The 26,828-nt window shown below is 41.3% G+C and overlaps 1 protein-coding gene and 1 pseudogene across 3 annotated transcripts in view; both read right to left on the minus strand.

Annotated features, from left to right (window-relative positions):
- Positions 1-26,828, minus strand: part of FBN1 (fibrillin 1) — a 237,974-nt gene that overhangs the window by 205,012 nt on the left and 6,134 nt on the right. For all 3 annotated transcript variants that reach the window (XM_036300753.1, XM_036300742.1, XM_036300760.1), the window contains 2 exons: positions 2,612-2,694; positions 297-395 (listed from right to left, as the gene is read on the minus strand). In XM_036300753.1, coding sequence (XP_036156646.1) covers positions 297-395; positions 2,612-2,694 — 182 coding nt within the window. The remainder of the gene's footprint in view (positions 1-296; positions 396-2,611; positions 2,695-26,828) is intronic.
- LOC118661818 lies at positions 10,354-10,457 on the minus strand (annotated as a pseudogene).

Here is a 26,828-nt window from a genome sequence, read left to right on the forward strand (position 1 = left end):
TTTACATTGGAGATACAAAGATAAATAAGGCAATGGCTACACAGAAGAAGGTCATAATCTTTATATTACTCATAGTAACTATGCCCCATATAGCAATTTCCCTATAAAGAGTAAAGAAGGGAAATGGGAGGCCAGATTAAGCAAAGTCATTCCAAGTATTTTGGGCAAAACAGAGAAGGCAGATGTTCTCGTGAAAAAATGTATTGCAGGCAAGAGAAAAGCCAAATGCAAATTTAGGAGAAAATAGGGCATAACCACATAAAATAATATTATATATAATAACATGTTATACTCACTGGATCTGGAGCCACAGGAAGGAGCTATCTGACCAGATGGGCAAGTGCACATATTCGGCCTAGAACAAAATCCATCCCCACAGGAATGCCGGCAGATGGCTGTGAATAAAACCAGAGGGTGGTTAGCACACGGTTTTAGCGCACACTGACTGATGAGGACCCAGGCCTCAAATGAGAAACCTGGGATCTCCGGCTCCTCCTTAACTCTGTCATCGTGACTTATGGGACCTTAGGCCTCGGGTTTATTCATTTGCAAAACAAATCATTTGGACCAAATAAACTCTGGCTATAAAATTTGGTAACTCCCTTATCCATGTCAGTGGTTCTCAGCCTCTCTTGGCGTATTCCACAGCACTCAGTCTATCCAGGGGCCCAGACATCCTATGAAGGGAAAACAAAAACACAAATCCTGCAGCTAAACATACTTAAATACCTACAAGCATTCTGTTTTTATATCAACATTAAGATTTAATTATACAAAAATTACCACAGTATTCTTGGAAGCCTAGTTTGTCATAAATGCTTAATCTTTAATAATTTTATAAAAATACTGAGGCCCACTGAGCCTCCTTCTCTAGATCAGACCCTGTTCATTGAGAACATACGATCTATGGAGCAGCTCTGATCCTGCCTTCAATCCAATTGTGAGTCATGTCCACAGTCTGAGAGCAGACGTCTGAAATCCACTGCAACAGTCCTGCCTCCACAGCCAGGAAGCTGTTTAAACTAATATCTTACTGGTACCAAATGCTTTGCCAGTAGTCAAAACAGTAAGTCTAAATGGCAAATGATTTCTATTTATCACCAAACTAAGACTTGGTGACTATTTTTAATACTCATAGGCATGATCCTTTCCTCAAACTCCTACACAGCCTTGCAAGAGGCAAATGAGATGGCAAGGCTAAATACAATACACTTGATAGAAAATGCATTGAAACATCAAAACATGCACGGATTGAGACTAAAAACTATTAAGAAAAAAACTGTCAAAGGATCCTATAAACATTTTTAAATATCTGGATAACATTTCTCAGAGATTCTACAGAACACCAGGGAAAAGGTTCTGTTGTTAAGTTCATTTAGAAAACTCCAAATATCATTTATATCCCTGTTTTACTGACTCAACTTTGGTTTTGAAATACATGGCAATGTGTTAAATGAATAAGTTGCTTTTGGTCAGAATCAAAAATTGGGAAAAGGACCCTGGCCTGGTAATTCAGTTGATTAGAGCATCATCTCAATATGCTAAGGTTGCGGGTTCAATTCTCTGGCAGGACACATACAAGAATCAAGCAATGAATGCATAAATAAGCAGAACAATGAATCTCTCTCTCCCTCCTTCCCTCTCTTCCTTTCCCTTCTTCCCTCTCTCTCTCTCTCTCCTTTCTTCTCTCTCTCCCTCTCTCTCTGCCTAAAATCACTTTTGGAAAAAAGAGAATTGGGGAAAAGGATTAATTTTTTCAGCTCACCAAGTGAATATTTATTGAAAGAGTCTATTCTTATCCACATACCACTGTTAGCCAAGTGAGAAGGTAGACTGAGTGATTCCTTAGTGTCCTTTCAGCTGTATATTCTCCCATTATACTAATGAAATTTTCTGAAAAATGAAAATTATTTCATAGGTATGATGACTGTAAAAGTTCATGGAGAACAGATGCCATAACTAATTTTTCATATCTCCATTAAATAACATCTGGCCTGGCATGTGGTGTACCACTCAACATTTGTGGGCTATTCTGAGAACCTGGATGTTTGCCACAGCAGCACAGATCCCAGAGGAATCTCTGGCACCACTTGAGTTCTTCCCTAATATTTCCTCTGGTCTTCATCTGATGCTCTATCTGCCTTCTTTCCCCTTTGTCTAACAGGAAGGTCTGCCTGTGGCCTTGACCACACAAACTCAGCGTACAACGTTTGGGTAGGCTTGTGGGTGGCCAACGAAGAAGTTAAAAATAAGGAAAACAGCAATGGTAACCTTCTTTCACAATCCCTTCGAAGTGATCATGCAATCTATGCAGCCAGGCACAGCATATGTGATGACATGCAACACTGACCAGGGTGTCCCAGTACCCTAAGGTCTATTCCTGTATCTCAGAAATACTCCAAAAGAAGTCACTGAGTTAAAGGATATTAATGGTCTGATCCCATTAGTGTATTTCTCATCTGGATTCAGAGAAAGTAGGGAAATCTTAGAGCTGGAAGGTACTGCAACATATTACTGGTATGCAGTTACAAAGGACCAAACATTAAAAATCACCATTCAACCAAACCACAAAGGAAGAACATGAAGAATGACAGATTATCTATTTACTTACGAACGATACACTGATTTCCACCAGGTAAGGTTTTCCATCCAGGGCAACAGTAAGCGTTATAACGTGATCCACAGACATTGGGTCTGAAACAAAAACAAAAGCAAAATTCAATGATAAGAAACCCATAAAATTTAAAGAAAGAACTATAACCAAAAAAAGCAAAAAATTCCTGAGTTATAAGAACAGGATGGTCCTGGCCAGGTGGCTTAGTTGGTTGGAGCAACATCCCATCCACCAAAAGGTTGCAGGTTCAATTCCCTGTCACACATACCCAGGTTTCAGGTTCAATCCCTGGTTGGGGTGTATACCTGAGGCAACCAATTAATGTTTCTCTCTCTCCCTCTCTATCTAAAACATCAATTTAAAAACATATCCTCGGGTAAGGATTACAAAACTTCTTTAAAGAACAGGATGAATCTTTGCAGACAGAGAAAAGTAAACTCATGGGACTCAATGCTGGCTTTTTAGTTTGAGACACTTTAACATAATGATATCAATATGGATATCCCTTAATATCACCTGCGCATATAGTACATCAAAGAAATAAAACACAGGGATGCAAAATACAGTGCCTTCTATCCCAATACACAAATATAAATGTTTGTAGAGCTATAGAGGAGTCTAATTTAAACAATAAACTTCTGCCCAACTGGCATGGCTCAGTGGTTGAGCATGGACCTATGAACCAGGAGGTCACGGTTCGATTCCCGGTCAGGGCCTGGGTTGTGAACTCAATCCCCAGTGTGGGGTGTGCAGGAGGCAGCCAATCAATGATTCTCCCTCATCATTGATATTTCTATCTCTCTCCCTCCGCTTGCTCTCTGAAATCAGTAACAATATGTTTTTAAAAAAAAGTATGAAATTTCTAAATAAACATTTAAAAAACAATAAACTTCCTACCAATCTAGTTAAGAAAGGGCATCATAAAATATATTGCATGTATGACTTTAAATTTCTATTCATTGAAGCTGTGTACATTTTTTTCTATGGCCCAATTCACCTCTAAAAAGAAAGAATGACCGCATTCTTCCCTTCACCAGAATTTCCGGAATGCAAATCCTGACATTACTCAGAATAAATAATAGCCGAAACACATAAATATTTCTTTAGCCAAAGTTTGGAAACACAGTTGATACCCACAGTTACAGGAAAATAAAAGTCAACGTCACTCTGGGCTTCTTGTTTACAGACAACTCATCACACATCTTAGAGCAAAGCCTCCATTCAAAATCCAGATGATCCACATTTAAAATTTTAAGGACCAACTGGGTAAAGATCCAGCTAGTTCCACAATGGCTGCAGACACTTGGCCTAAACATTCATGCTAGTTCCTCGAGTTCAGGGACTAATGAGGAAGGTCAAATGTTTTGCAATCAATTTCACAAACCAAGAGCTATTCCAAAGCTTTCTGGAATACTGTAGCCCCGTAAGCATAAGCCTTTAAAAACAAATGCACAGCTAAAGTGTATTTCTGGTTGGTGTGAACTCACACATTCTCCCTATGTATGCAGAACATCTTCCTCTGAAGTCACTACTTGGACCACATGCAGGATTGAGAATGCAGGTAAGGTCTTTGTCCTGTCCTGCACACCTTTGACAGCCTAAGAGAACCTGGAACACTGCAGGATAAAATGCATACTTCAGGCTTGCTGATGCTAAGGTCAGAAAGAGAAGTAGAAAGAAAGATGGAGGGACCAGGCTAAGGGCCCTAAATCCATACCTAAGAGCCAGGGCTTCTCCAAGGCTAAACAGAAAATGATTGAATAGAGACTTCATATGTACATTATATGACTTTAGGGCCTTTCTGGTCCTTAGTTTATTTCTCTATACATTAGGATAATGAAATATGTGTGTCAGTTGAAATAATGTGTATGAAAAAGACAATGAAAATGCAATGTATTTCAGGATGGAATCATCTTCTAACCTATATTACCTACTCAGCCAAAGGAACCATAGAAGATGGAAGGAAGGAAGGAAGGAAGGAAGGAAGGAAGGAAGGAAGGAAGGAAGGAAGGAAGGAAGGAAGGAAGGAAGGAAGGAAGGAAGGAAAGGAAGGAAGGAAGGAAGACCTTGTAAGAATTCTTAGCCAACAGCCATCAATCCTTTGCCCCTCCTGTGAAGTAGTGCCAAAAACTTTAGTTCAGTTGCCCCAGAATTTCCTAAGGCAACTCAAATTCTTGGAAAGGACGATCAGAGGAGAAGATAGGGTAGGGGGCTAGGTGGTGGGGGGGAGGCAGGGAGGGCACTCAACCCTCTAAACTTCATAAATGTCCTCTCCATCTAAAATGACAATCCAGGCAAACGTCAACCACCTCAAACTTTCCCCCACCGATAGCCCATTTACAACAACCCCACTGGATCCAGTCCAACCCCAAACCAAATCCTGGAATGGCTTCAGAGGGCCCCTGAGCCTTTGCAGGGTGTCCTGTGTTTGGAGAAACGATGTTTTTCAAACAAAAATCAAGACATATTGTCTGACAAAAATGAGTATATTTATGGAGTAACAACACACATAACAGGGTGAAAAAGTTAAGAAAAAAAGAATCAGTAATTTCAGTCCTACAAAGCAAGATATTCAAAATATTTTCCAAGGTATGTGACAAATCACAGAAATAGAGTAATTCTTTATTGGTATTTTTAGTGTTTAGAATCAACCTACAGAGGAAACATGTTAGATGTTATATCTATGTGAGCTATGTCCCCATCTTTCATGGCAAGGAGCCAGTGGGTACTGTTTAAATCTAAGCAGATAGGTACAAGCAAAGTAGATGGTGCTATGCAGATAAATATGAGAATAATTAAAAACAGAAATGGTTAAAACTTGTTGCCTAAGAGCTGAGGACCTGGAGAAGTGGAAGGATAATTCTTTTGCTTTCTCAATTTTAAAAAATTTTATCTTTATTGTTGAAAGTATTACAGATGTCCCGTTTGTTTGTGTTTGTTTATTTGTTTGTTTTTCCCATTGACCCCCCCTCTGCCCCTCCCAGGCCTTCGCAACTCTATTGTCTGTGCCCCTGGGCTTGCTTTCTCATTTTAATCCCATCCAAAACTGTTTATTTTTAAAATACACTGTTATACTTTGATCATCTTTTTTTTTAAAGATTTTCAAAATTGACTTTTAGAGCGAGAACAAGGGAGAGGGAAAGAGAGAAAAACATGAATGTGGGAGTGTAACATCAATTGGCTGCCTCCTGCATGCATCCCACCAGGGATCAAGCCTGCAATCCAGGTATGTGCCTGACCAGGAATCAAACCAGCAACCGTTTTGTGCATGGAATGATGCCACACTGGCCAGGGTCATAAATTTTTATTTAAAGCAACAACTTATTTTAAAAGCATAAACATCTAATCTCAAACAAGTCACTTTCTGCTTTACTAGTTATCACAGTCTCTTTTTTAGTTATCACATTTTCCTTTCACTGCATTTCTTAAGATGCTAGATAATGTTGAATTGTGACTTATTTAGTTTGCATGTTCTGACTTTTTATTGTGTTTCATAACTTTACCCTTTATAATAAGTAATATATCATTTAATTTCAGTTGTTTTAACCAACATCTTCACCTGATGATTGTTTTAATCTCATTCATCCTTTAACAACACTAAATACTACTATGTTATATGACTAAATGCAAAGTATTACAAAGATGTTAAGATTTCGCCTCTGCTGACTTTGGTCTTAAGAAGGGCAAAGTAACAACTCATTCAAGCAAGCTGGGTGGCATCTGTTCTACGTATGCACATAAAAGAACAGCTCCAATTCTAGAAATAAATGAGTGTCTTATTTAAGTTGGAAAGCACTAACACATGTAAAGTCTAAAGTAGACATGTTGAATTATTTCCATTATGAAAGACTTTAAGGTTTCAGCACAAGTATTAACAAAGAAGATACGTCTTTAATGAAGCTACGTTTGTGTGTAAATGGAAGTGTAGTGTTCATATACCTCTTTCTCTTCCTTTTCACTTCATCAACCAGACCCACTAGCCCACCACCAAAAAAAAAAACCAAATGTCAGAGTTAAAGCCCCATGAAAGTGGCAGAAGCATTCAGCAAATTAAAGGTAAAAGTTAAAGGGTAAAGAACTTCATGCTAAATGCTAAAGATACATTACTTTATCCCATCCTCATAGCAGCCCTTTGAGGGGAGTTCTATTCCTGTTGTTTTTAACATGGAGGAAACCATGGAGTTGGAAGGTTACACAAACTACCAAGGTCCCATAACTTGGAAGTAGAGAACAGGGATTTGAACTCAGGAAACCTTACTCAGAAATACACCCTCTGAAGCCCTATGTTAAGGCAGAGATGTTTTTAGGAAACAAGATGACATTTCATGGTGGCATGAGTAACAAAAATCACAAAATGTCCATCAATAGACCAAAGATAAAGCATAAATTACTTATAGTTGTATTCTACTAGTTCATGGGGGGAAAGAGGAAATACATTTACATTCCATGTCACCGCTATATATTACTTTTTTTTTTAATTGCTAAGTCTTTATCTGTAACTTCTCTCACAAATTGCTGTGAATATTGCGCTCTGCAACAACCCACTTCCAATCAGTCTGAGGGATGGGTGAGCCTCAGCAGGCTGGATATTTGGATCCAGTTCAGACACAGCACTCAGAGATTGTGTGGGCTAGCGAGAGCCCCTCTCAATGGAGCAAACAGCTGGGCTCTACCACGTCTGACCACATTATTGCAAGAATTGGCCTCTGTGCAAAATGTCTGCAGTGTGTCCAGATTCCTTAGCCAGAACCCACTTCTGCGAGTCTGGCCTCTCTTATAGCAAGATAGCCTTTCTGCCTCCTAACCCGAGTGCAAACTGCTTTTCAGACAAGACGGGGGTAATAGAAACAAGTTCAGGGGCTCTTATTGCATCCTCGTGCGTTTCTTAGGCTGTGATGTGATTAAGTCCTTAGGCAAGGAGAATACTAAATATTAGATTAAGGTGAATGAGGTGGACACTGCCCCATGAGTTGCCTGCTTTCTTGAACTTTGGGGTAAAAATTATGATTTAGTCCCCTTGAGTATAATCATGGAGGGATATCAAAAGGCATATGCCCTACATAATGAAGAGGGCCCAGCTGCCCATGTAACATGCCTCAAGGCAGATCTTAATATTCCACTGTTCCAGAGTTTTACAAAAATTTAATTTTTAAGGTAAAAAATATGAAAGATGAAAAAATTATAATACACAAATGAACTACATGTATTGTGAACCACACATCTTGACTGTATTACTTCTTTGACAAAAATTTTTATCAAGATAAAAAAGAAAAGAAAAATCATGTATACGATCTGATAAAGGGACCCCACTACTACTCCAATAAACTTTGCAAATGCTCTCTCTTATTTTAGTGCTGTATTCTGGCCCCCCTCACTGAAGACAGAGGTCAGATCTCCCAGAAGTGATCTGAATACCACATGTGACTGTTCCAACCCATCTGCCAGTCACAACAACTTGAGTAATGAAACTTCAAACCCTGGTCATGAAAACAGCTCCCATGGCTTCCTCAAGCCTCAGCCGGGCTCTCCAGACCCAAGGATTCATTTCTGGGTTGTCTGGGTCAACACTGGCTGGGATGGGACAATACCAGTTTCCTTCTTTGAAGAAGCAGGCCAGCCAACCTCTCTAAGCCACTTTATGCCGTTAAAAAGAACAGAAAGATGAACAATTTTGTATTCTGGTTTGTAAAACCTGAACTACTAGCTTCAGATCTCTACCAGGCAGGCCTACCTACCTGCCGCTCTCTTCTTCACCTGTACCCTCACTTTCCCCTTCCTGCTCTGCTCCTCTTCGCTGTCTCAGCCCTCATTAATGCACATGCCCCTGCACCCATGACATGCACATGCTAAATCCAAACTCTTCTCCCATCTTTCCCTTTTAATGTGTCAGTCCACCTCTCCCCATACTGTTAATCCCCACTCCCGGATTAATCCCACCCACCTTGCAATCTATTAACACAATTCCAAACATACCTCTCAAAAACCAACATATGCTATACTGTAATTATATATTTTAAATAATTATATGTCTAGAGTCTCATCCCTGCCCCACCCCCCACTCTGATCTCAGACTAATAGTTCTTCAAGCACAGAAACTATGTCTGTTATGCCTAGAATATCCTGGAGTCTCTTTAAAAGCACACAGAACTAAATAAACGCCTTAATAAGTACAAAGTACAATTAACAAAGATGAACACCATCCCTTTGGTGTCATAAATAGGCCAGCTGTAAATGTCACCAACATGGAAGTCTGTCTAATAGTGAGAACTATTTCTTATCAGTTAATCTATTTAAAGGGAGCATATTTATGCCTATTTGAAAGGTATAGGCAGTTAAACAGTGATGTATAATGGTTTCATGCCTTGGTTACTTGCTGACATGCTGATCATTAATTTACTAGAAGCCCGCTGCACGAATTCATGCACCAGTGGGGTCCCTCAGCCTGGCCTGCGGGATCGTGCCAAAACTGGCTTTCCGACATCCCCCAAGGGGTCCCGGATTGCAAGAGGGCGCAAGCCAGTCCGAGGGACCCCACCAGTGCACAATTGTGGTGGGGGAGGAACAAGGGAAGGCTCCAGGGCATGTCCGGCCCTGTCTCGCTCAGTCCTGATCGGCTGGACCCCAGCAGCAAGCTAACCTACCAGTCAGAGAGTCTGACCCCTGGTGGTCAGTGCACATCATAGCAAGTGGTTGAGCGGCCTAAGCATATCATTAGCATATTATGTTTTTATTGGTTGAACGGCCAACCGGTCGGCCGGACACTTAGCACATTAGGCTATTACTATATAGGATTCTCTTTTTTAATATTTTCATTGATTTTAGAGAGAGAGGGAAGGAGAGGGTGAGAGAGAGAGAAACATCGATGTGAGAGTGGAACATCGATCAGCTGCCCCCTGCACGCCCCCACTGGGAATCAAGCCCGCAACCTGGGCATGTGTTCTGACTGGGAATAGAACAAGCAACTTCTGGTGCATGGGATGATGCCCAATCAACTGAGCCACACCAGCCAGGGCTCATTAATTTATTCTGACCAGTGAAGTTATCTGTGTTTAGAACTCAGGGATCAATATGTTTCCTTTGAGAAAAAGCAAAATCAATGTAGACAAAATCATATCTGAATTTCTGATTCTACTTATTTCTTTAGCAAAAGGGCACATGCCCCGGTGGTGGGCTCAATCACCCTTGGGGGGCGGCATGCAGGAGGCAGCTGATCAAAATCCCAAAAGCAATGAAACAAAAGTTCTCAGTTCACAAATTGGTGCATACTTTCTTTTGGCAGATTGGTGCAACTGACCAAGGCCACCGATGAAGCCACCATGTACGGCCAATTCCTAAAGATAAACACCCACAGTTCACTGGGTGGCCTGGGAAGGCCCGCCTGCAGGTGCTGTTTGAACAAAGGCTTTTCCCACCACTGAGTAGGGAACTCACAGCACAGAGCGGGTAGGGTGTTGCATCAACAGTTTTTTGCTGTCTGCCCTAAGCTGTGCTTGGGGGGGGATTCTGTGTTGATCAAAAGCAATAGCCCAAGGACTTAAGAACCAAAGAATTTAGGTCGCTGTATCAAGGACGGACACACACACACACACACACACACACACACATACACACACACACACACACATACACACACACACACACACACACACACACACACCCTAAGAAGCTGAAAGAATGGAAAGCAGCAAAGGCAGTTCCCCGAATCTGGGAGGTCATTTTATTTTTTTTATTTTTATTTCCTATGTTTCTGATCTGGGCACTACTGGGGGCACTTACTGCCCATGCCAGTGTATCAAGACCAGCAGATGCTCTCCGAGAACGGTAGCTGGGAGGTCATTTCAGACTGGCGGCCAACTTCTGGAATCTTCTTTGGGTGACTGAAACATGTGTGTATATGTAATTTACTTTGGAAAAAAAGAAAGGAAGAATTTAAAGCCCTGAGGCCGTGTGATGGGAAAGAACCGTGAAGACCAGAAGCCCGCGGCTGTGTGCAGCATGTCCGGATCCTGCTGAAGTCTGGGCACTTCCTACTTCTGGTGCTCTGCAAGGAGCAACACGGAGAGCGCCAAGGCTGCGCACACCGCTAAACACCCAGAGGCCCCCAACTTCTAAAGGCGATGCTCTGGCTAACTTGCCACCATAGTCTGCACTAGACCCACTTCTCTCTAAAGGGAGGGGCCTGTGTCTGACTTGCCGGCATCACACCCATGGTTGGTTGCATAAAAGATACTCCCATCTAAATGTGGAGGGCGGTGTATCTTTTGATAGAGTTTGGACTTTACTCTTTGATTCTTTCTATAAGGATGAGGAAGGGTTTCCTCAATACTGGAAAACTGGCACATCTCAGATTTGTGTCTCTCCAGCATCCTAGAGGATCTGATCAATGACACCATGGAAACACACAGGTTCTGTAGAATGGCTTCCCAGAGCCCTGCAACCCCTTGGCCTTCCCCACGAGTCCAAGGACTGGCAGCACAGTTTCCTTTACTAGCGTATTTGCTCCATTTACTCAAACCGAAGCCATACTGTACTTTCCCAAAGACTGGCCAAAGTATAGAAATTATTAAAACACAAACACATAAACTCAGCAAGTGGTGCAAAACCTGCACAGTGAGAGGCAGCCCAGGACTAGGTCTGTGGAATTCACTGCCCCATTAGCCCTAATTTCCCCTCCCCTCCTCTTCATCACCCACAGAAGGGGGCCAGAAACCATGATTCCCACCCCTTCCCAGAAATTCTCAAACCAAGAGCTCTGTCCAGGGCAATAATACCGTCTGAATGTATTGGCAGCCCCAGGAAAAGACAAGAATACCAGTGAGTGGGGTCAAGCTGAGGGGAATGAATGGGGTTCTTCAGGAACTGGGAGTGCAGAGTGATGCGATATTCCGGTCTGAGTACTGGCAGCTCCCAATTGACCAACAGGAAGGACTCCAAATGTCATTTCTATATTGGTATTTAGAACTCGGGATGGCTCTTCCAATAGAAACAATGTTAATAGGTGGTGGTTTGGTCCCCAAGCTAGTCAAATAGCAGTCTCTGGACTACATTATCAGCTAAATAGGTTATTATAGGCTGGTCTGGGAACCTGACCACAACTTAAAATGTTGTTTCTATGGGAAAACACATTCCACGGCAGGCAAGCCGAGGGAAACTTGGCCACTCAGGCCCGTGGTCCCTGCAGCTACAGTAAGCTGCCCAGGGAACTATGAGAACTCAACACCTTCAACTCAGACCACTCCACACAGTCCTAAGAGGGCAGCCAGAATAAGCCTTCTTGGCCACAGGCCCAGTGCCACCCTCACCCCTAGCCCAAGACCACTGGGGCCAACGCGGGATATCCATAAGTCCATAAAGTAGTAACTTAAACACTGGCGAGGAATTGGATATTCTCATCCTCAATGTACCTGGTTTCTGGTAGAGACCAGAAGATCCCACCCCGCCCGCAACTCCAATATAAAATCAGTCCCCAGGATGGGTTCACAGAACCAGGGTTCAGTGAGCCATTTCCAGAAAGAGTAGCTTCCAGATGAAACAAGGAGGCAGGTCAGATTTGAACTCCATTTTGCAGCTTTACCTTGTACTCAAGTTATTCAAGCATTTCAGATCCCCTGGAACCAAAAAAATTGTCCTCTCTTTTGCAATGTGAGTTCCTTAAAGATAGAAAGTTCAGATTGATCTTTGCCCCCCAGCACCTCGCACAATACCTGAATCCTAAATGGTAAATGAAGGCTCAGGTGTCAAACATACATCCAACTAAGACAACACAAGGGGACCGAATTCAGTCAGAGTTAATTTATTGCCAAGGTCCATCTGTTTAGAATAAAACCAATAATAAAGGAATAAAAGAGATCATGAGTCCTAGGAAATCAATATCATCTCATTTACTCTTCTAAATTTGAAGAAATTAAAATGAAAAATCAAAAACATAAAAAATCCCGTATGTGGAATTCGTGGGGTATGAGAGTAAAGTTTTTCCATGTGTCAGGTGCATTATTTAGAAACATTTTATAGCTACGAAAGCTTTGGGGGTCTTGTATCTCTACCTCTATTTCATAGGCGTCAACAGGCAGTGGGTCTTTTAAAACATTTCTTTCCCAAACCCTTACATGAGAACAGAGGCAACACTGTTCCTAAGGAACAACAACAAAAAGTCATTGATAGCGTTTAAGTTTTTAAAAAGTCAGAGGAAGTTAGCTGAAAAAAAGTTGTTGAGAGTATGTCATAGGAATTAACAATTCACAATATTAGGGGTCAAGAACTTAACAAGTCTTTTTTTTCTAACTTTGCAATGGAAGCAAAGGTGTAAGCATTTATTTATAAACATTTATGAAAACTTCTAATAAAACAGTCTAATTTAAATTTGAGGGAATATGACTAAATCAAGAATTTATCTAGTCCACGGGAAGTCACATTGTAGAACAAATACCATTAGCAAATTTTAGAGAGCTTTAGAATTTACAAAATAATCATGTGACTCTTCCCCCAGATTCTATTAAGAAAATGTATTATTGTGCTCCTTTTTAGATGAGGAAACTGAAATTCAGAGATGTGAAGTCATTGTTCAGAGGTTACACCATAGAAGCATGTCATAGGTCACTAATTAAAAACCAAAAGAATTTACTCCTAAAATATCCCAAGGTTCGTACTAAAGATTTCTAGATTCGAGATTAGAAAGATGTTTCCATAAATATCCCAGAAAGAATGTGTTCCCTCATAAAAACTAATGTGTGCATCATTTTTTGTGCTCCGGTTTTCTTTTCCTGGGTGTGCCAACCAAAAATTTGAAGATCGATCTTACAAAGTAGATTGGAAAGGGAAAGCGATGATAAATACATTTTGGGAGCCCTCACTCCTACAGATTGGCACTTCCCTTTCTGAAATAGCTTCTCCACGGTGAGTATCCTGTCCTGTTCCCTCTGGTGAAATAGCAGCCAACTCTTAACATGTTCAGTGTTCAGGGGAGCGGGTGGGTGGGGAGCAATGTGGAGATTCAAAATGTGGACAATTCTAAACCTACTCACAGCCCCACTGGAATGTGTTCTGCACGTACACTTGAACATGGGTGTGTCTCATCTTTAGAAAAGCAGCTTCAAGCAAAAGTATCAGATCACCCAGGCAACCATCTGACCTGGTGCACGAAAGCCAGGTGAGCAGGACGATGTTCTAAAAAACCCTCCAGCGTCACAGCTCTCTGACTTAATGCAGAGGCTGCCGGCACTCGGTCCAATGTACGGAGAGACTGGCGATTCATCCCAACCATCAGCACAGCTCTCCCCTGAAATCCAACCCAAAAGGTTTCTCTCTGGGCCTCCATGATGCCAGTGCTGTCCTCTCAACACCTCTGGAGTGCCCGGGAGGATGTGGCAGCATTCATGTTTCAAGCTATAATTGTGCAGAGGCGGTGATAATGTCAGCACAAAACTTCAACATAGTGACAACTTCAGAGGAGACGATGCTGCCAGAACAGGGAAATGTGTCCACCTTTCTACCTCCTAACATACCTAAAAGGTTTCCAATCTCTGTAGCAGCTCCTAAGGCAAAGCCTTGGTCTAAAAACCTGCAAGTACCTGGAAGTTGGACATTAGGTAGAAATACATCTGTTCTCAAAGAACTGTATATGTACATCTTTTTCACTGATATGAAACACAGGAAATGTGACTTACACACACACACACACACACACACACACACACACACACACACACACACAAACACACTATTCCCCACAAACATTTAGCATGAATCTACTGGAGCAGCTCTTGTCCCCGCATTCCTTTCCCAAGGGGATCTGGATATATCAGTGTTTTTCAAAATCTTTCACTTGAGTCATTAAAGCTGTACCATTTCTTTTTGTTTGTTTGTTTGTTTTTCCAGTTTTATTGATATAACTGACTTGCAGCACTGTATAAGTTTAAGTTAAACAGATTCATAATGATCTGACTTAACTATTATGAAATGGTTACCACAATAAAATTTATTTAAAAGTTACGATTTCTAAAGTTAAAAAGAGCATTCCTGAGAAAGCAATGCTGAAATGAGAAGACATTCACTCCTGAATGTTAAAATACCTACAAGCATCTTCTTTCCACCCCTAGTCCAAAATCTTACCAACTTTTCATAAGACCCTGGTCTGAAACTCTTACTGTGAAATAAAAATAACACACTGAGCTGCTCCATCTTGACTTTCAAGCAAAATCATTAGATAAGGGGAGAGCCACGGACACCTGCATAATTATATCCTTCTTTTCTGCCCCCTCGAGTGCCAGGCTCCTCTGCACAAATTTCCCAAAATGTTATGCCTCATCATTGCTAATACTTAGTATTAGCTATTAAGCCATTTTCCACAACTCTCAAAGCCATGGGTCCGTCCGGAGAAGTGCAGAAAAAGCACACTTTGGCAGCATCGTAGACATTGCTGGCTGTGGAGCAATGAGCACAAGCTCAAATCTACGTATAAAACTTCACAGTATTAATGAACAGGAAGTGACAAAATTCAAATATGCCCATTCTGCTACCCTCATAGGTTAATGGATCTAGACAATGATCATCAATTTGGGCTGTTCACATCACAAGAAGATATACCGGCAGGCATGACGGGCCTCTTAATAGGAGTACGCCTAACAAAGTCTTCTCGCCAAGAAGTGGATTCTGATTTGGATCCGCCTCTAGGGCCAACAAGCAAGTCACAGTGCATACAGGAGACAGAGGAGAAGGATAAGTACCACCAGCACTAGATGCAGTCACCACTAGGCTGAGAAACTGGACAGCAGCGTGCGGAGGTGTGGTCCCAGGACTGGCGGTGCTGGTCTGCATGCTACATGGTACTCATCTGTAATGAGATACGGAGCTGACGGAGGGACAAATCACCTCCCTGCCTCCTTCATGGAGAAAGCCTTGCCATGAAAAAATATGAATCAGCTGAGCTAAATAGTGTGCTTAGTGATTGGATTTACAATCTGGCACATGCTTCTCGTCTCATTAGAAACTGGTAATAAGCTGTTTATGGACTGGCATTTTAAGTAGCTCTGCTCTACAGGACATGCACCAATTTCTTCCTTTCCAGCTTTGCTGAGATATAATTGACAAGTAGCAGTGTGTAACTTTAAGGTGTACAGTGTGTTGATTTGATACAACATGATTACCGCCCTAACATGTGCTAACACCTCCACCGCATCACATAGTTCCTATTTCTTGTGGTGAGAACATTTCAGATCTATTCTTAGCAATTTTCAAGTATATAACACAGTATTATTAGCTATAAACACCATGCTGTATATTAGGTCCCCAGAACTAATGTATCTTATAACCAGAAATTTATACCCTTTGACCACTATCTCCCCTTTTCTCCCACCTGGTAACCAACCCTCCACTCTCTGTTTCTCTGAGTTTGTTAAGCTTTTTAGATTCCACATACAAGTGATATCATAGAGCATGAACAAATTCCTTCAATAAATAAATTACAAGGTAGAAAATGACAATGGGGGCAATCTATATATCTAAACATATTTAAGAAGCATATCAATAATTACAAAATATGAACTTTACTTGCATCCTGATTTGACAAACTTAAAAAATAAATAAAATTTATTACCTAATCAGGAAAATTTAAATCCTGGGTGTTTGGTGATATTTTAATGTTATTTTTAAATGTAATAGTGTATTACGGTTATGCTTCTTAAAGATCCTTTATCTTGTAGAAATGCATATTGAAATATTCACTAAATTATTTTTAGGGATTTACTTCAAAAAAAAATCTGCGATGGGGGAGTAAAATGGATAAAATAAGATTGACCATTACTTGATAACTGCAAAAGCTGGAGCTTTTGTATTGTTCTCTCTAGTCTTGTATATATTAAATCCTCCTTATTAAAAAACTTAAATCAACAACTTTGCAGTAGCATTGGCCTAGTTCATCCTCATAGGCATATTCTCCTGCACACCATCACCACACCACTTCAGGAACCACTTTTATCTGTTATTTATCTCAACATTCTTAAGAGGGATGGGAATCCCCATTTAGAGATAACAGTCCAATCCCAACATGTTTACCATCTTAAACAAGTGGCAAAAACTAACCAACGTGTTTCTACAAATTTGAAGTGTGTGGCAACTAAATAAGGCTGCTGTTCATTAGACAAGGACTCCAAGAGCAATGACTTCACTACACTTGTGCAAAGAATTAAGCATGTCAGCCGAAGGGGTGGGCTTCCCTGGGTACTACAACTACTTTTTGACATGACTCATTTTCATAAGGATACTTTATCTTTTTTAATAAGAAAATAAACCCATCAGTTAACAAAAAAATATATTTGAGGGGATTGATTTGTATCTGGTCCATTAAAGGGCTGAATTTTGGCTTTTCTATTCATAAATGAGAGAGTGCTTACAGTCACGGGAAATATGAGACGAGAGGACGAAATTATTTAGCAAGAAATCGTGCTATGTTTTCTGATTCTTCAATATGTGAGAATCTGTGTTGACCCATTTTCAAGGGAGAGACCAAATGCAAATGAGCAGACAACTCAATCCAAGGTTAAAGGAAACTCTGTTGTCTCAAATTCTGTCAAATAGTCAACAATATCCTTAATATTAAGTCAGAATTGCTTACCAAAGAAAAAGAAGGAAAAAAAATGGCTCACATATTCTTGTAAAATTCCTGAAAGGTCTTCAAAACTTTGAAAAGTTTGTTTTCTTATTTGAGACTAGAGGCCCGGCGCATGAAATTCATGCACGGGTAGGGTCCCTAGGCCTGGTTGGCAATCAGGGACGATTGAGGCCTTCCTTCCCCCAGCTGCCAGCTGCCAGCCAGTGTCTTCCTTCATTTCATGCCACCCCCTGGTGGTCAGCTCATGTCATAGCGAGCGGTCAAACTCCAGAGGGGACAATTTGCATATTAGCATTCTATTATATAGAATTTCTTTCTTTCTTGAGAAGTTAGCAGAGCATAAAAAGTACCTGGTATTTGTTGCTTTGTTTTTATATTTTTGCTTTTTCATAAACCTTGATTGTATTGGTGGTTGTGTGATTTACCCTAAGGGGATGAGAAAAATTAGGTAATTCGAACATTTTTAATGACAATTAGAAAAATTACTATCTGTGGAAACCATTCCTTATTTAAAGCACTCTTACTTTTATGGGCCGAGGATGAATATGAAGCAACCACAACTTCAGAAAGTTTACAGCCATTAATTCACCAGAGGCTGAAATGTAAGGGTGCAGGGCACAGGGATTCTACTACAGCTTTGCCTTAATTAAGATAATGTATATTTTGTTCCACTTTCCTGGATGTTCAATAGTTTAAGATTTCTTGAAAATCAAAATGGGAATCATTATAAGAAAAGAAAAAAAAATAAAACTATTTTCAATTTCTCAAGAGAAATAGGGCACAGAAGAAAAACAACAAATAAGAACCCTTTTGTACTGAGTGTGCATTATGCTGCTGCAAAGCATGAAGCCAAAGGAAGGGGATGGTCAGTCGGAAGGTGAAGGCCATGGCTCTTCTCAGGGGTGGCCAATCTGTGTCAGCCTGGCCCCAAATCAGGCAAGTGAGGCCCGCCCACAAAGTGCCCAGGGAAAATGGTAATAACAGTGAGTTGAAGAAGTCCTGGGTCTACGAAAAAGGGAGCTTTTGAAAACCTGGGGAAAGGGGGACACGGGGGGGGGGCGTATAAATGGGAGACATCTGTAATGCTCTCAACAGTAAAAAAAAATATTTTTTAAAGAAAAGAAAGAAAAATGGAGCTTTCTTTGTTTGCGTACAGATGTGCTGTTTACCCACTCAGCTTCCCTTCCTCTTCTTTGCTGGCCAAACTCCTCTTTCCTAAGAGGAACCCATTCCACATGGCTCAGGCCTGGCCAGCCCCAGGGCCCCATTTCCTTGGCCACAGTGGTGGGCACATGAACAGCAGCAGAGCCAGACTTCTCCACGAGATCTGATGTATGGTAGCTGGGAAAGAGTGTCTCTCATCACCTCTGAGATCATGAGCTGAAGGGTAGTGTGGCTTGTCGTCCACTCGATCATAACCAAAGAAAGCACGTTTCAATAAACAGCCAACCACCTCACCACACAGCAGTACTATCTTTCAGGGTCCTCTTTGCACTGATGCCAAAGAAAACGGTTTGGGGCCAGTCCTTCCATTTCCTAAAGTAACAAATTCCTTTCACAAAGCTCTTGGGGGGAAAGTGTCCTTCAGGAGAGAGACAAGGCCTATTGGCCACATCTGTCAATCCAACAATGCAAACTTCTTTGGAGGAGTTGAAAGGAGCATATTAATAAGGAATAGTGCTTAGTAAGTTTATTTCCTAACGAAGGCAACACAATTTAGATGAAGGGAGCATTTAAAAATAAAAGCCTTACATGCACATTGCCTTTACGTATAGCCAGAGCTCCACAGACAAAGTAAGTTTCCATTAAAATTATATTTTTAAAGATTTTAAAGTTCAAGTTTGCTTCCTTTGGTTCTGAAAATAACCAGTTCCAAGGAGAGAAAGTGGAGACTGTGGTCTCCAGATACAATAATTATCTAACTTTTTGCTTTAGCCATAAAAATCCTGCCTCTTTGTATGACTCCCTCCCTCATTTTCCTTAGCTGTATCAGAATTAGAATCGTCCTCATTGCCACAGCTAAGCACATCAGGCACTGTAGTAGGAATGGGAAATGCACTATCTCGTTAAACCTCCGGGCAACCCAGAAAGGTATTCGAATCTCACTTATAAGTGAAGAAACTGAGGCTCAGACTGATCAAGCCACTTGTCTGAGGTTCCTTCCTAACAGACCCTACGCCCACACTTCCAAGCCCCCCTGAAAACATGGCCAATGGTTATTAGTCTTCATTGAAAATGACTCCTCAGACCTTTAAAATATAGTCAGTCCCACAAGCAATGCCACTCTACCCAGCGACCCACGACCAGGCTCAAATAGGAAACAGCGTGAGGTCATTATAACATATACCCCAGCCACTAGCTCTGGGTTTTTATGACTGAACTGCCAAATTGCTCCTCGCCAACTCTTCAGGAAATGTTCAGACACTTTCTCAGATTCCAGCTAAAACATCAACTATGTGGCCCTGGGGAGTGCAGAGCTCACAGGGTGGTAATGGGATATAAAATTTGCAAACTTGAGGTCAGTGGCCTAAACTCTGGGGCGTGAAGCAGCAGCAGTCCATGAAAAATTAAAAAACGTTCTGTCCACTTGAAGGTTGCATATCAAGTCCTTCCTTGGAGAGCACATGTCCACATCATCTGGGACATTAACCCCATCAGCAAAGAGAGAGAAAGATATTCCAAATGTAGTTCTGCCTAGAACAGCCGTGGGCAAACTACGGCCCGCGGGCCAGATCCGGCCCATTTGAAATGAATAAAACTAAAAAAAAAAAAAAAAAAGACCATACCCTTTTATGTAATGATGTTTACTCTGAATTTATATTAGTTCACACAAACACTCCATCCATGCTTTTGTTCCGGCCCTCCGGTCCAGTTTAAGAACCCATTGTGGCCCTCGAGCCAAAAAGTTTGCCCACCCCTGGCCTAGAATCATTGGACAGAAGATGATAATATCAACTGGCTTGAGACAGGCTGTTCATTCTGAGATTTAAGCATTAGATCCCCGATTCAAAAACGGCTAATGCTCAATTTATAGTTGTCACTTAGATTAAACAGATGTTCTGGGGTAGATGATATGGAAAACAAGAGTTTTTTCATTACTGACATGCTTATTACATGGAATCTAAATGTATAAATTAATAGTTTGGATAACTGAGTCAGCACGCTGCAACAAGAGTCCAAGTTTACAGACCTAGAATTGCGGTGGCCCATCCCAGGACATTGAACATTCTAATTGCTCATTAGAAGTGTGACTGTGGGGTGGGGGGGAGTTACCCCTCAGACTCCCAGAGAAGATTCCCAGTGCTCCTTCCCCCACCCCCTCACTGCTACCCTCACCGGAAACCACCTTCCATTAAAAGCCCCATCCCATTTGCCCTCACCTAAGCCAGAGACTTCCACTGATTGAAGGGAGTCCTGAGGAGCTAAAGCTCTGATGTCCAGCCTCCCATCTGGGTCGACCACTGAGAGGCTGATCGTACTTCCTAAGCCAAATAAAGAGAGAACAAGAAAAGTGCCTGTGCCCTGTGCCCTGTGCCCTGTGTCCTGTGCCCTGTGCCCTTACTGGCAGCCCAGCTGAGGACCCTCGGGTACCACTCACCCTCTCCAGGGTATGAACACAAAGGGAGGCATGATCTCCTGCGCAATGACACACGTCTAATGAAATCGGCTCCTGGCACTGTGGGACTCAGCTTCCACATCTCGCTACTTCATAGAGAAGGAAATAAGCATCTTGAGCACTTTTTAATAAACTCTCTCTGGGCCTCGGTTTCTGCATCAATAAATTTTTAACGTCTGCCCCACTATCACTCTAACTTGTAATGTTTTTATAAAGATGGATGATCTGACTATAGAGGAAGACCTGAGTCATGATTCCATATGCCAAAAAAATCAAAACCAAGAAGAGTCTTTAAAAGTTATTCATCAAAGGCACCTATTAATTAACTCAATCTAAATTAGCATCAAATGAGTAGGGGAAATGGCAGACAATAAACCATCATTCGTGAGGAGAGTGTGAGAGCACCAAACCTTACATAGTACCATATACATAGGTGCATAATAAATGCTGGCTTGACCTGATTTTTCCACAAAATTTCTCTAATTGTTTCACAAGAATCTTTTCTGACATCCAAGTGTCTATCTTTCTCGGTCCCCTGAACAGTCCAGTAAGGCCATAGGTCACCTGGTAGCAAGGCTGCCATGAGTGAGGGACCTGCTCTGTCCAACGCAGGTAACTGGTTGACTGGACTCTTCATCCACAACCTGTTCCTGACTCCCTTCCACTGGCTCCCTCAGTCTTTCTCCTTCCCTCCCCTAACAAAACCTTATCTCTGTTTTCTTCTTGAACACCCCAAGACCCTCAGGTAAAAATGTAACGTTTTACTTATAATTTAATTTTCTTAATGTTTTAACCCTTATTTGATATTCCTATTATCCCTATTTTATGTGAAGCTCAGCTCATGAAGTTAGTTATAAGAAGAAGAAAAAAAGATGAGATGATGAAGAAGAAGAAGAAGAAGAAGAAGAAGAAGAAGAAGAAGAAGAAGAAGAAGAAGAAGAAGAAGAAGAGGAAGAAGAAGAAGAAGGAGAAGAATATTGATGACATAGAAGAAGGAAAAGAGGTAGAGGGAAAAGGAGAAGAAACAGAAAAACAAATACCTGTCTCTAGAATACTTCTCTTTATTAACAGAGATATCACACCAGTTTAGTTCAAAACTACGAAACTAAGAGCTTAACAGCAGACATAATGTGTCCATAGGGCCGACATAAATCCTGTCTCCCAGCACCCACGTTGTAAAGTGGTTGTACTATATTTGGACTTCGATGTGTTTGGATACTTATATTTGAATGTAAGTATGACTGATGGTCTAGGAATTCACAACCCTTCAGAACACTGAACCAAATAACTTGTCTAATGGAGCAGTTCTCCCGCTCTGGCCTGCCTGATGTCTGGAATACATCTCCGGCTGGGAATGGCGGAGATAGGGGATTGTCCCCTCTCCCTTCCGTTCCGAGGGGCTGAATAAATAGACTCTGTGATAACTTCAACACAAAAGCCACTTGAGAAAGTGGGAAAGAACCAAGGACTTAAAACCAGACTTTGATAGTAGAGTATTGGATCTACAATCAAAACTGGACTGCACTCCTAATCCAGTTTTGTTCTATTAACAATGTGGCTGTTCCATTTATGACAAAATTAATAGCATTCGGCTCATTACAACTCTAATTCTATTGGCAACTGTACATCTTTTTTATTTATTAATTATACTCCCTCATTCTAAAAACAACTTTTGAGGTAAATTATACCAACAGATATGCAAAAAATTGGCTATTAATAGAAATTGAAAATAAAATCTCATATAGAAGGAGGCAAAACATATCAGGTACCTAAGATAATAAATTAAAGTCTGCATTAAATTTGTCCAAGTTTCTTAGAAGCTAAAAAGAAAGCAGGAAAGTTAGGAGTTTCATAACTCTTCTATTTCAATAAAACAAAATTGGCCAGTTTATTAGAAGTGTAACATTATTCCTAGGGTTTGTGGAACTGTGGACAAGCTAAGAACAGTGCCTTAACATTAACCTAACAGAACATGGGGCATGTTGTTCATTTTTCATTATGCAGTCACAGTAGCAAAACCCCATATACATCTTCAGTGGGGAACTAAGCCAATCAGATTCAATCAAGTTAGATTACAACATAAACATCTGCCCTGGCCAGGCAACCAATCAGTGTGTCAGTTTCACATCCATGTCTGTCTGTCTCTCTCTCTCTCTCTCTCTCTCTCTCTCTCTCTCTATCTGTCTCCCCTCCCTTCCACTCTCTCTAAAAATCAATGGAAAAAAATATCCTCAGGTGAGGATTAACAATAACAACAACAAAAAAACCTTAAACATCTAATTATCCTTCCCAAAAACCCATTCCTTCACTTTGATAGCTAGTCTCCAAAAATGTCCTCCCCAATTCCGCCCCTTCCTGCAGATACATGCTGCTCCTCACATAAAGAACTAGAACAACAGTGTGGTGATTTCGGGGGGGGGGGGGAGGGGGGAGTGGAGGTGGATGAGGGCATAGAGTAGATATATAGTGATGGAAAAAATAAAGAACCTGGGGCAGGGGGGGCGGGGACTATGGCTTTTTTTTTTCCTTTATTGATTAAGGTATTAGATATGTCCTTATCTCCCCTACTGCCCCCCCCCCAGCCCCTGACTCATGCCCTCACCCCCCTGGTGTCCGTGTCCATTGGTTAAGCTTATATGTATGCATACAAGTCCCCCTTACCTCCACCCTCCCCTACCTTCCCTCTGAGGTTTGACGGTCTGATTGATGCTTCTCTGTCTCTGGATCTGTTTTTGTTCATCAGTTTATGTTGTTCGTTATATTCCACAAATAAGTGATATCATGTGATATTTATCTTTCTCTGGCTGGCTTATTTCGCTTAGCATAATGCTCTCCAGTTCCATCCATGCTAAAACTATGGCTTTTTGTTCATGCCCTTGAACTTAGACAAGGCCTATGACTTGCATGGAATTCCAGGCCATGCAAGTCCAGGCTAAGTTTGAAGAAAGTCTGGTAGCTTCCACTTTTATACTCTTGGAATCCTCAGCTTCCATGTAAAAGGTCTGGCTACGCTGCTGGAGAGTCTGTCCCAAGGCCATGTGAGAGGGGGACGATCTGAGACTCCAGGAAGATGTGAGGGACGCAGCCCACGAGCCAAACACATGAGCCCATCCAGCCCTTCCAGCCAGCTTTCAGCCATGCAAGTCAGTTCTGCAGTCAACATATGGGGTTAAAGCATGTGACCCAGGTCAAGAAGCTCTTGTTCAAGATCGAGTTACAACAGACACTTATTCTGAGCGAGGCCTGGTCGCTGCACCTGGGGCTCAGTTTCCCCATTTGAAAAAACACACTACATGGCTCCATCACCAGGGGCAGGCCCAGGCAGGAGATCACATCGGAGAGAGCTTTAAAACCTGGAAGTCCCCCAAAAGAGCCAGACAAGTGACTCTTTGCTTCCTTTATTCCCCTGCTCTATCTGTCCATTTAGTTAAGCCACACCAAAGTAAACAGGGCTGCAGGCGCCAGTCCACAATCACAGAACCAGAAACACACGTGAAGAAGTCCTCTTGCTCATTCCGGCCCCAGTGACACTGCAGGGAGCAGAGACAAGGTTCCCCACTGTGCCCTGTCCAAATTCCTGGTCTGCAGAATCATAAGAAATAATAAAATTGTTGTTCTTTTAAGCCACTCAGTTTGGGGGTAATTGGTTACATAGCAATAAGATAACCAAAACACAGATGAAAATAGCTTGTTTCCCTGTCGTACAGGGACTTGGAATGATTTCATTTCTCATTAATGGTGCTATAATGTTTTCATGTGTAGTAAGTTTTAATGACACATGGAGGTGGGAACATCCTAAGTGCCTCGCCCACTTTGCTTCACACAACTTAGTGGTTGAGTACTGGCCAGGTTACTTCTGGAACACCTTGAGCCTCTTCTAACCCCTCCACTGCCATTGCTTAGGCCATCGTCCACGCTCACCCTGATTGCCATGTTAGCCCCCCAAATCTCCCTGCCTCTAGTCTCTCTGTTCTCTAAACCATGCGCCTCCCACACTTCCGCCAAGTGGCAAAGATCTGATTGTGTTCCCATCTTAAAATCCTTTACTAACTCACCATCTTCACCTTTCCCACGATCAGGTAGTGATGGTATGTGTCCTCTAGTTCCCCTCCCAGCCTGACAATGTCACTCTATGGACAGGCTCACAAGATTGCATATTATACAACTCCAAAGGCACTATTCTCACAGGCTACACTGTGAGCTGGGCCCCTTGGAGCCAGGCAATGCAAGCCCTGCCCATGAGCGCAAACACTTTATATTCTTTTCACTTTGTGCCTTTTCCACTCAAATTTTTCTTCATTTCTCTCATATACGTCCTTCGAGCTCTAATTTATATAATTTACCTTATCCTGTCAACCAGTTCTTCAAAATGGCCAGGCATTCAAAAATTAAATACTGAACACCTACCATATGCCCAGCTCCTAATTATTCCCAGTAATAAATAAAACAAAAAAGGAAACCGCCTTTAAGAAGTTCTCAGTCCTGACAGTCACTTATTTGTTACATAGAACAAAAGTCAGCAAACCTTTTCTGTAAAGACAAAGAGCAAATAATTTGTTTTTTTCCAGGCCATACAATCTTTGTCTCAACTATTCCACTCTATCCCTGTAGTGTGAAAGCAGACATAGATCATATGTAAACAATGGGCATGGATTTGATTCAATAAAACTTTATTTATAAAAAACAGGAAGCTTGGTCCACCAGTTGGCTGAGCCCTGGTAGACTTTCACTTTGAAGTCTTTTCAGTTTAATCCAGTTTCCACAATGACGCTTCCTTTTTCATGTGACTGCATCTGCCTTCAATAAATGTTGAGTCTTTCCCCGAAGCAATGGTCGGAGAAGATTTGGGGGAAATGAAAGATTCAAGACTATGGAAAAAAGAATAAACTTACCAGGTATCAGATTTATTACACTGGAGAAGCAGTGCAACACACTGGTTAAGAGCACAGACTATGAAGACAGATTTCCCAACTCTACCTCTTACTAATTTATATCTCTGGAATAATTACTAGAACTCTGCATTCCTCCATTTCTTCATCTGTTTAATGGGCAGGTAGGTATAATCTCCCTCTTCAAGAAGGTATGTGTTAAATGAATTAACATATGTAAAGTGCAATCATGAGGGATATATCAGAACTTGCTATTCTTTACCATTATTCCTGCAATTTAATGTAAAAATTATATATTGCAGGCAACCAAGGTAAAAAAATGAAAGAATTCAGGAACTCATCATATTGTGTCTTAAGAATTTAAGACACATAGCAGCCTCTCCTGGAAAGAGAAGTTTCTCTTGCAACTTGATTCTGAGAAAAATCTCTCACATGGCACATGAGCGCAAGCGATTCTGAATGACATCATGAGCAATGTCTCTAGCTCAGAACCTTGGGTGATGCAGGAGAGTGTCTGTGATGGTTACCTACCACTCTCAATAAAAGTCAAGGTATAATGCTAAAATATAAGATATGTGCCATCCAAAGACCCCACCAGATCTAACATTCTTTAATTCCTTCTGTTCTATTATGTTATTGCAGAAATGTTAAAGAAATTTTCTTGTTTGACAAAATATTATCATGTTATTAACTATGCCTGGGATTGGGCACAAAGAAATATTGGGAATTTTAAGGGGAATTTTACAATGTTTTAGCCCCACATTTTTGTCCAGTGGAATGAAAAACCAAAACCAGAACTAAAATTAATGAAGAAAAAAATATTAAAAATGTGTCTTTAAAACTTAACCATTGTGTGCTTCAGCTCTTATAGCTGTAAAAGGAAGCTAGTAAAAGGACTCATTTCATAGAAATGCTGTGGGCATCAAATGAGGTCCCATCTGTAAAACACTGAAAAGCAGTGCCTGGTACATAAATGTCATCTAAATGTCACCTGCCACTGCAACAATTGTTCTTATTATTTGTTTTTACTTAATTCTAGATCCTATGTCCTCTACTATCTTTCTGTTGACTCTTAGTTCCTGTAATGCATCTGACTGTGTTCGC

Source organism: Myotis myotis, unplaced genomic scaffold, assembly GCF_014108235.1.
Source record: "Myotis myotis isolate mMyoMyo1 unplaced genomic scaffold, mMyoMyo1.p scaffold_m19_p_1, whole genome shotgun sequence".
Taxonomy (NCBI): Eukaryota; Metazoa; Chordata; class Mammalia; order Chiroptera; family Vespertilionidae; genus Myotis; species Myotis myotis.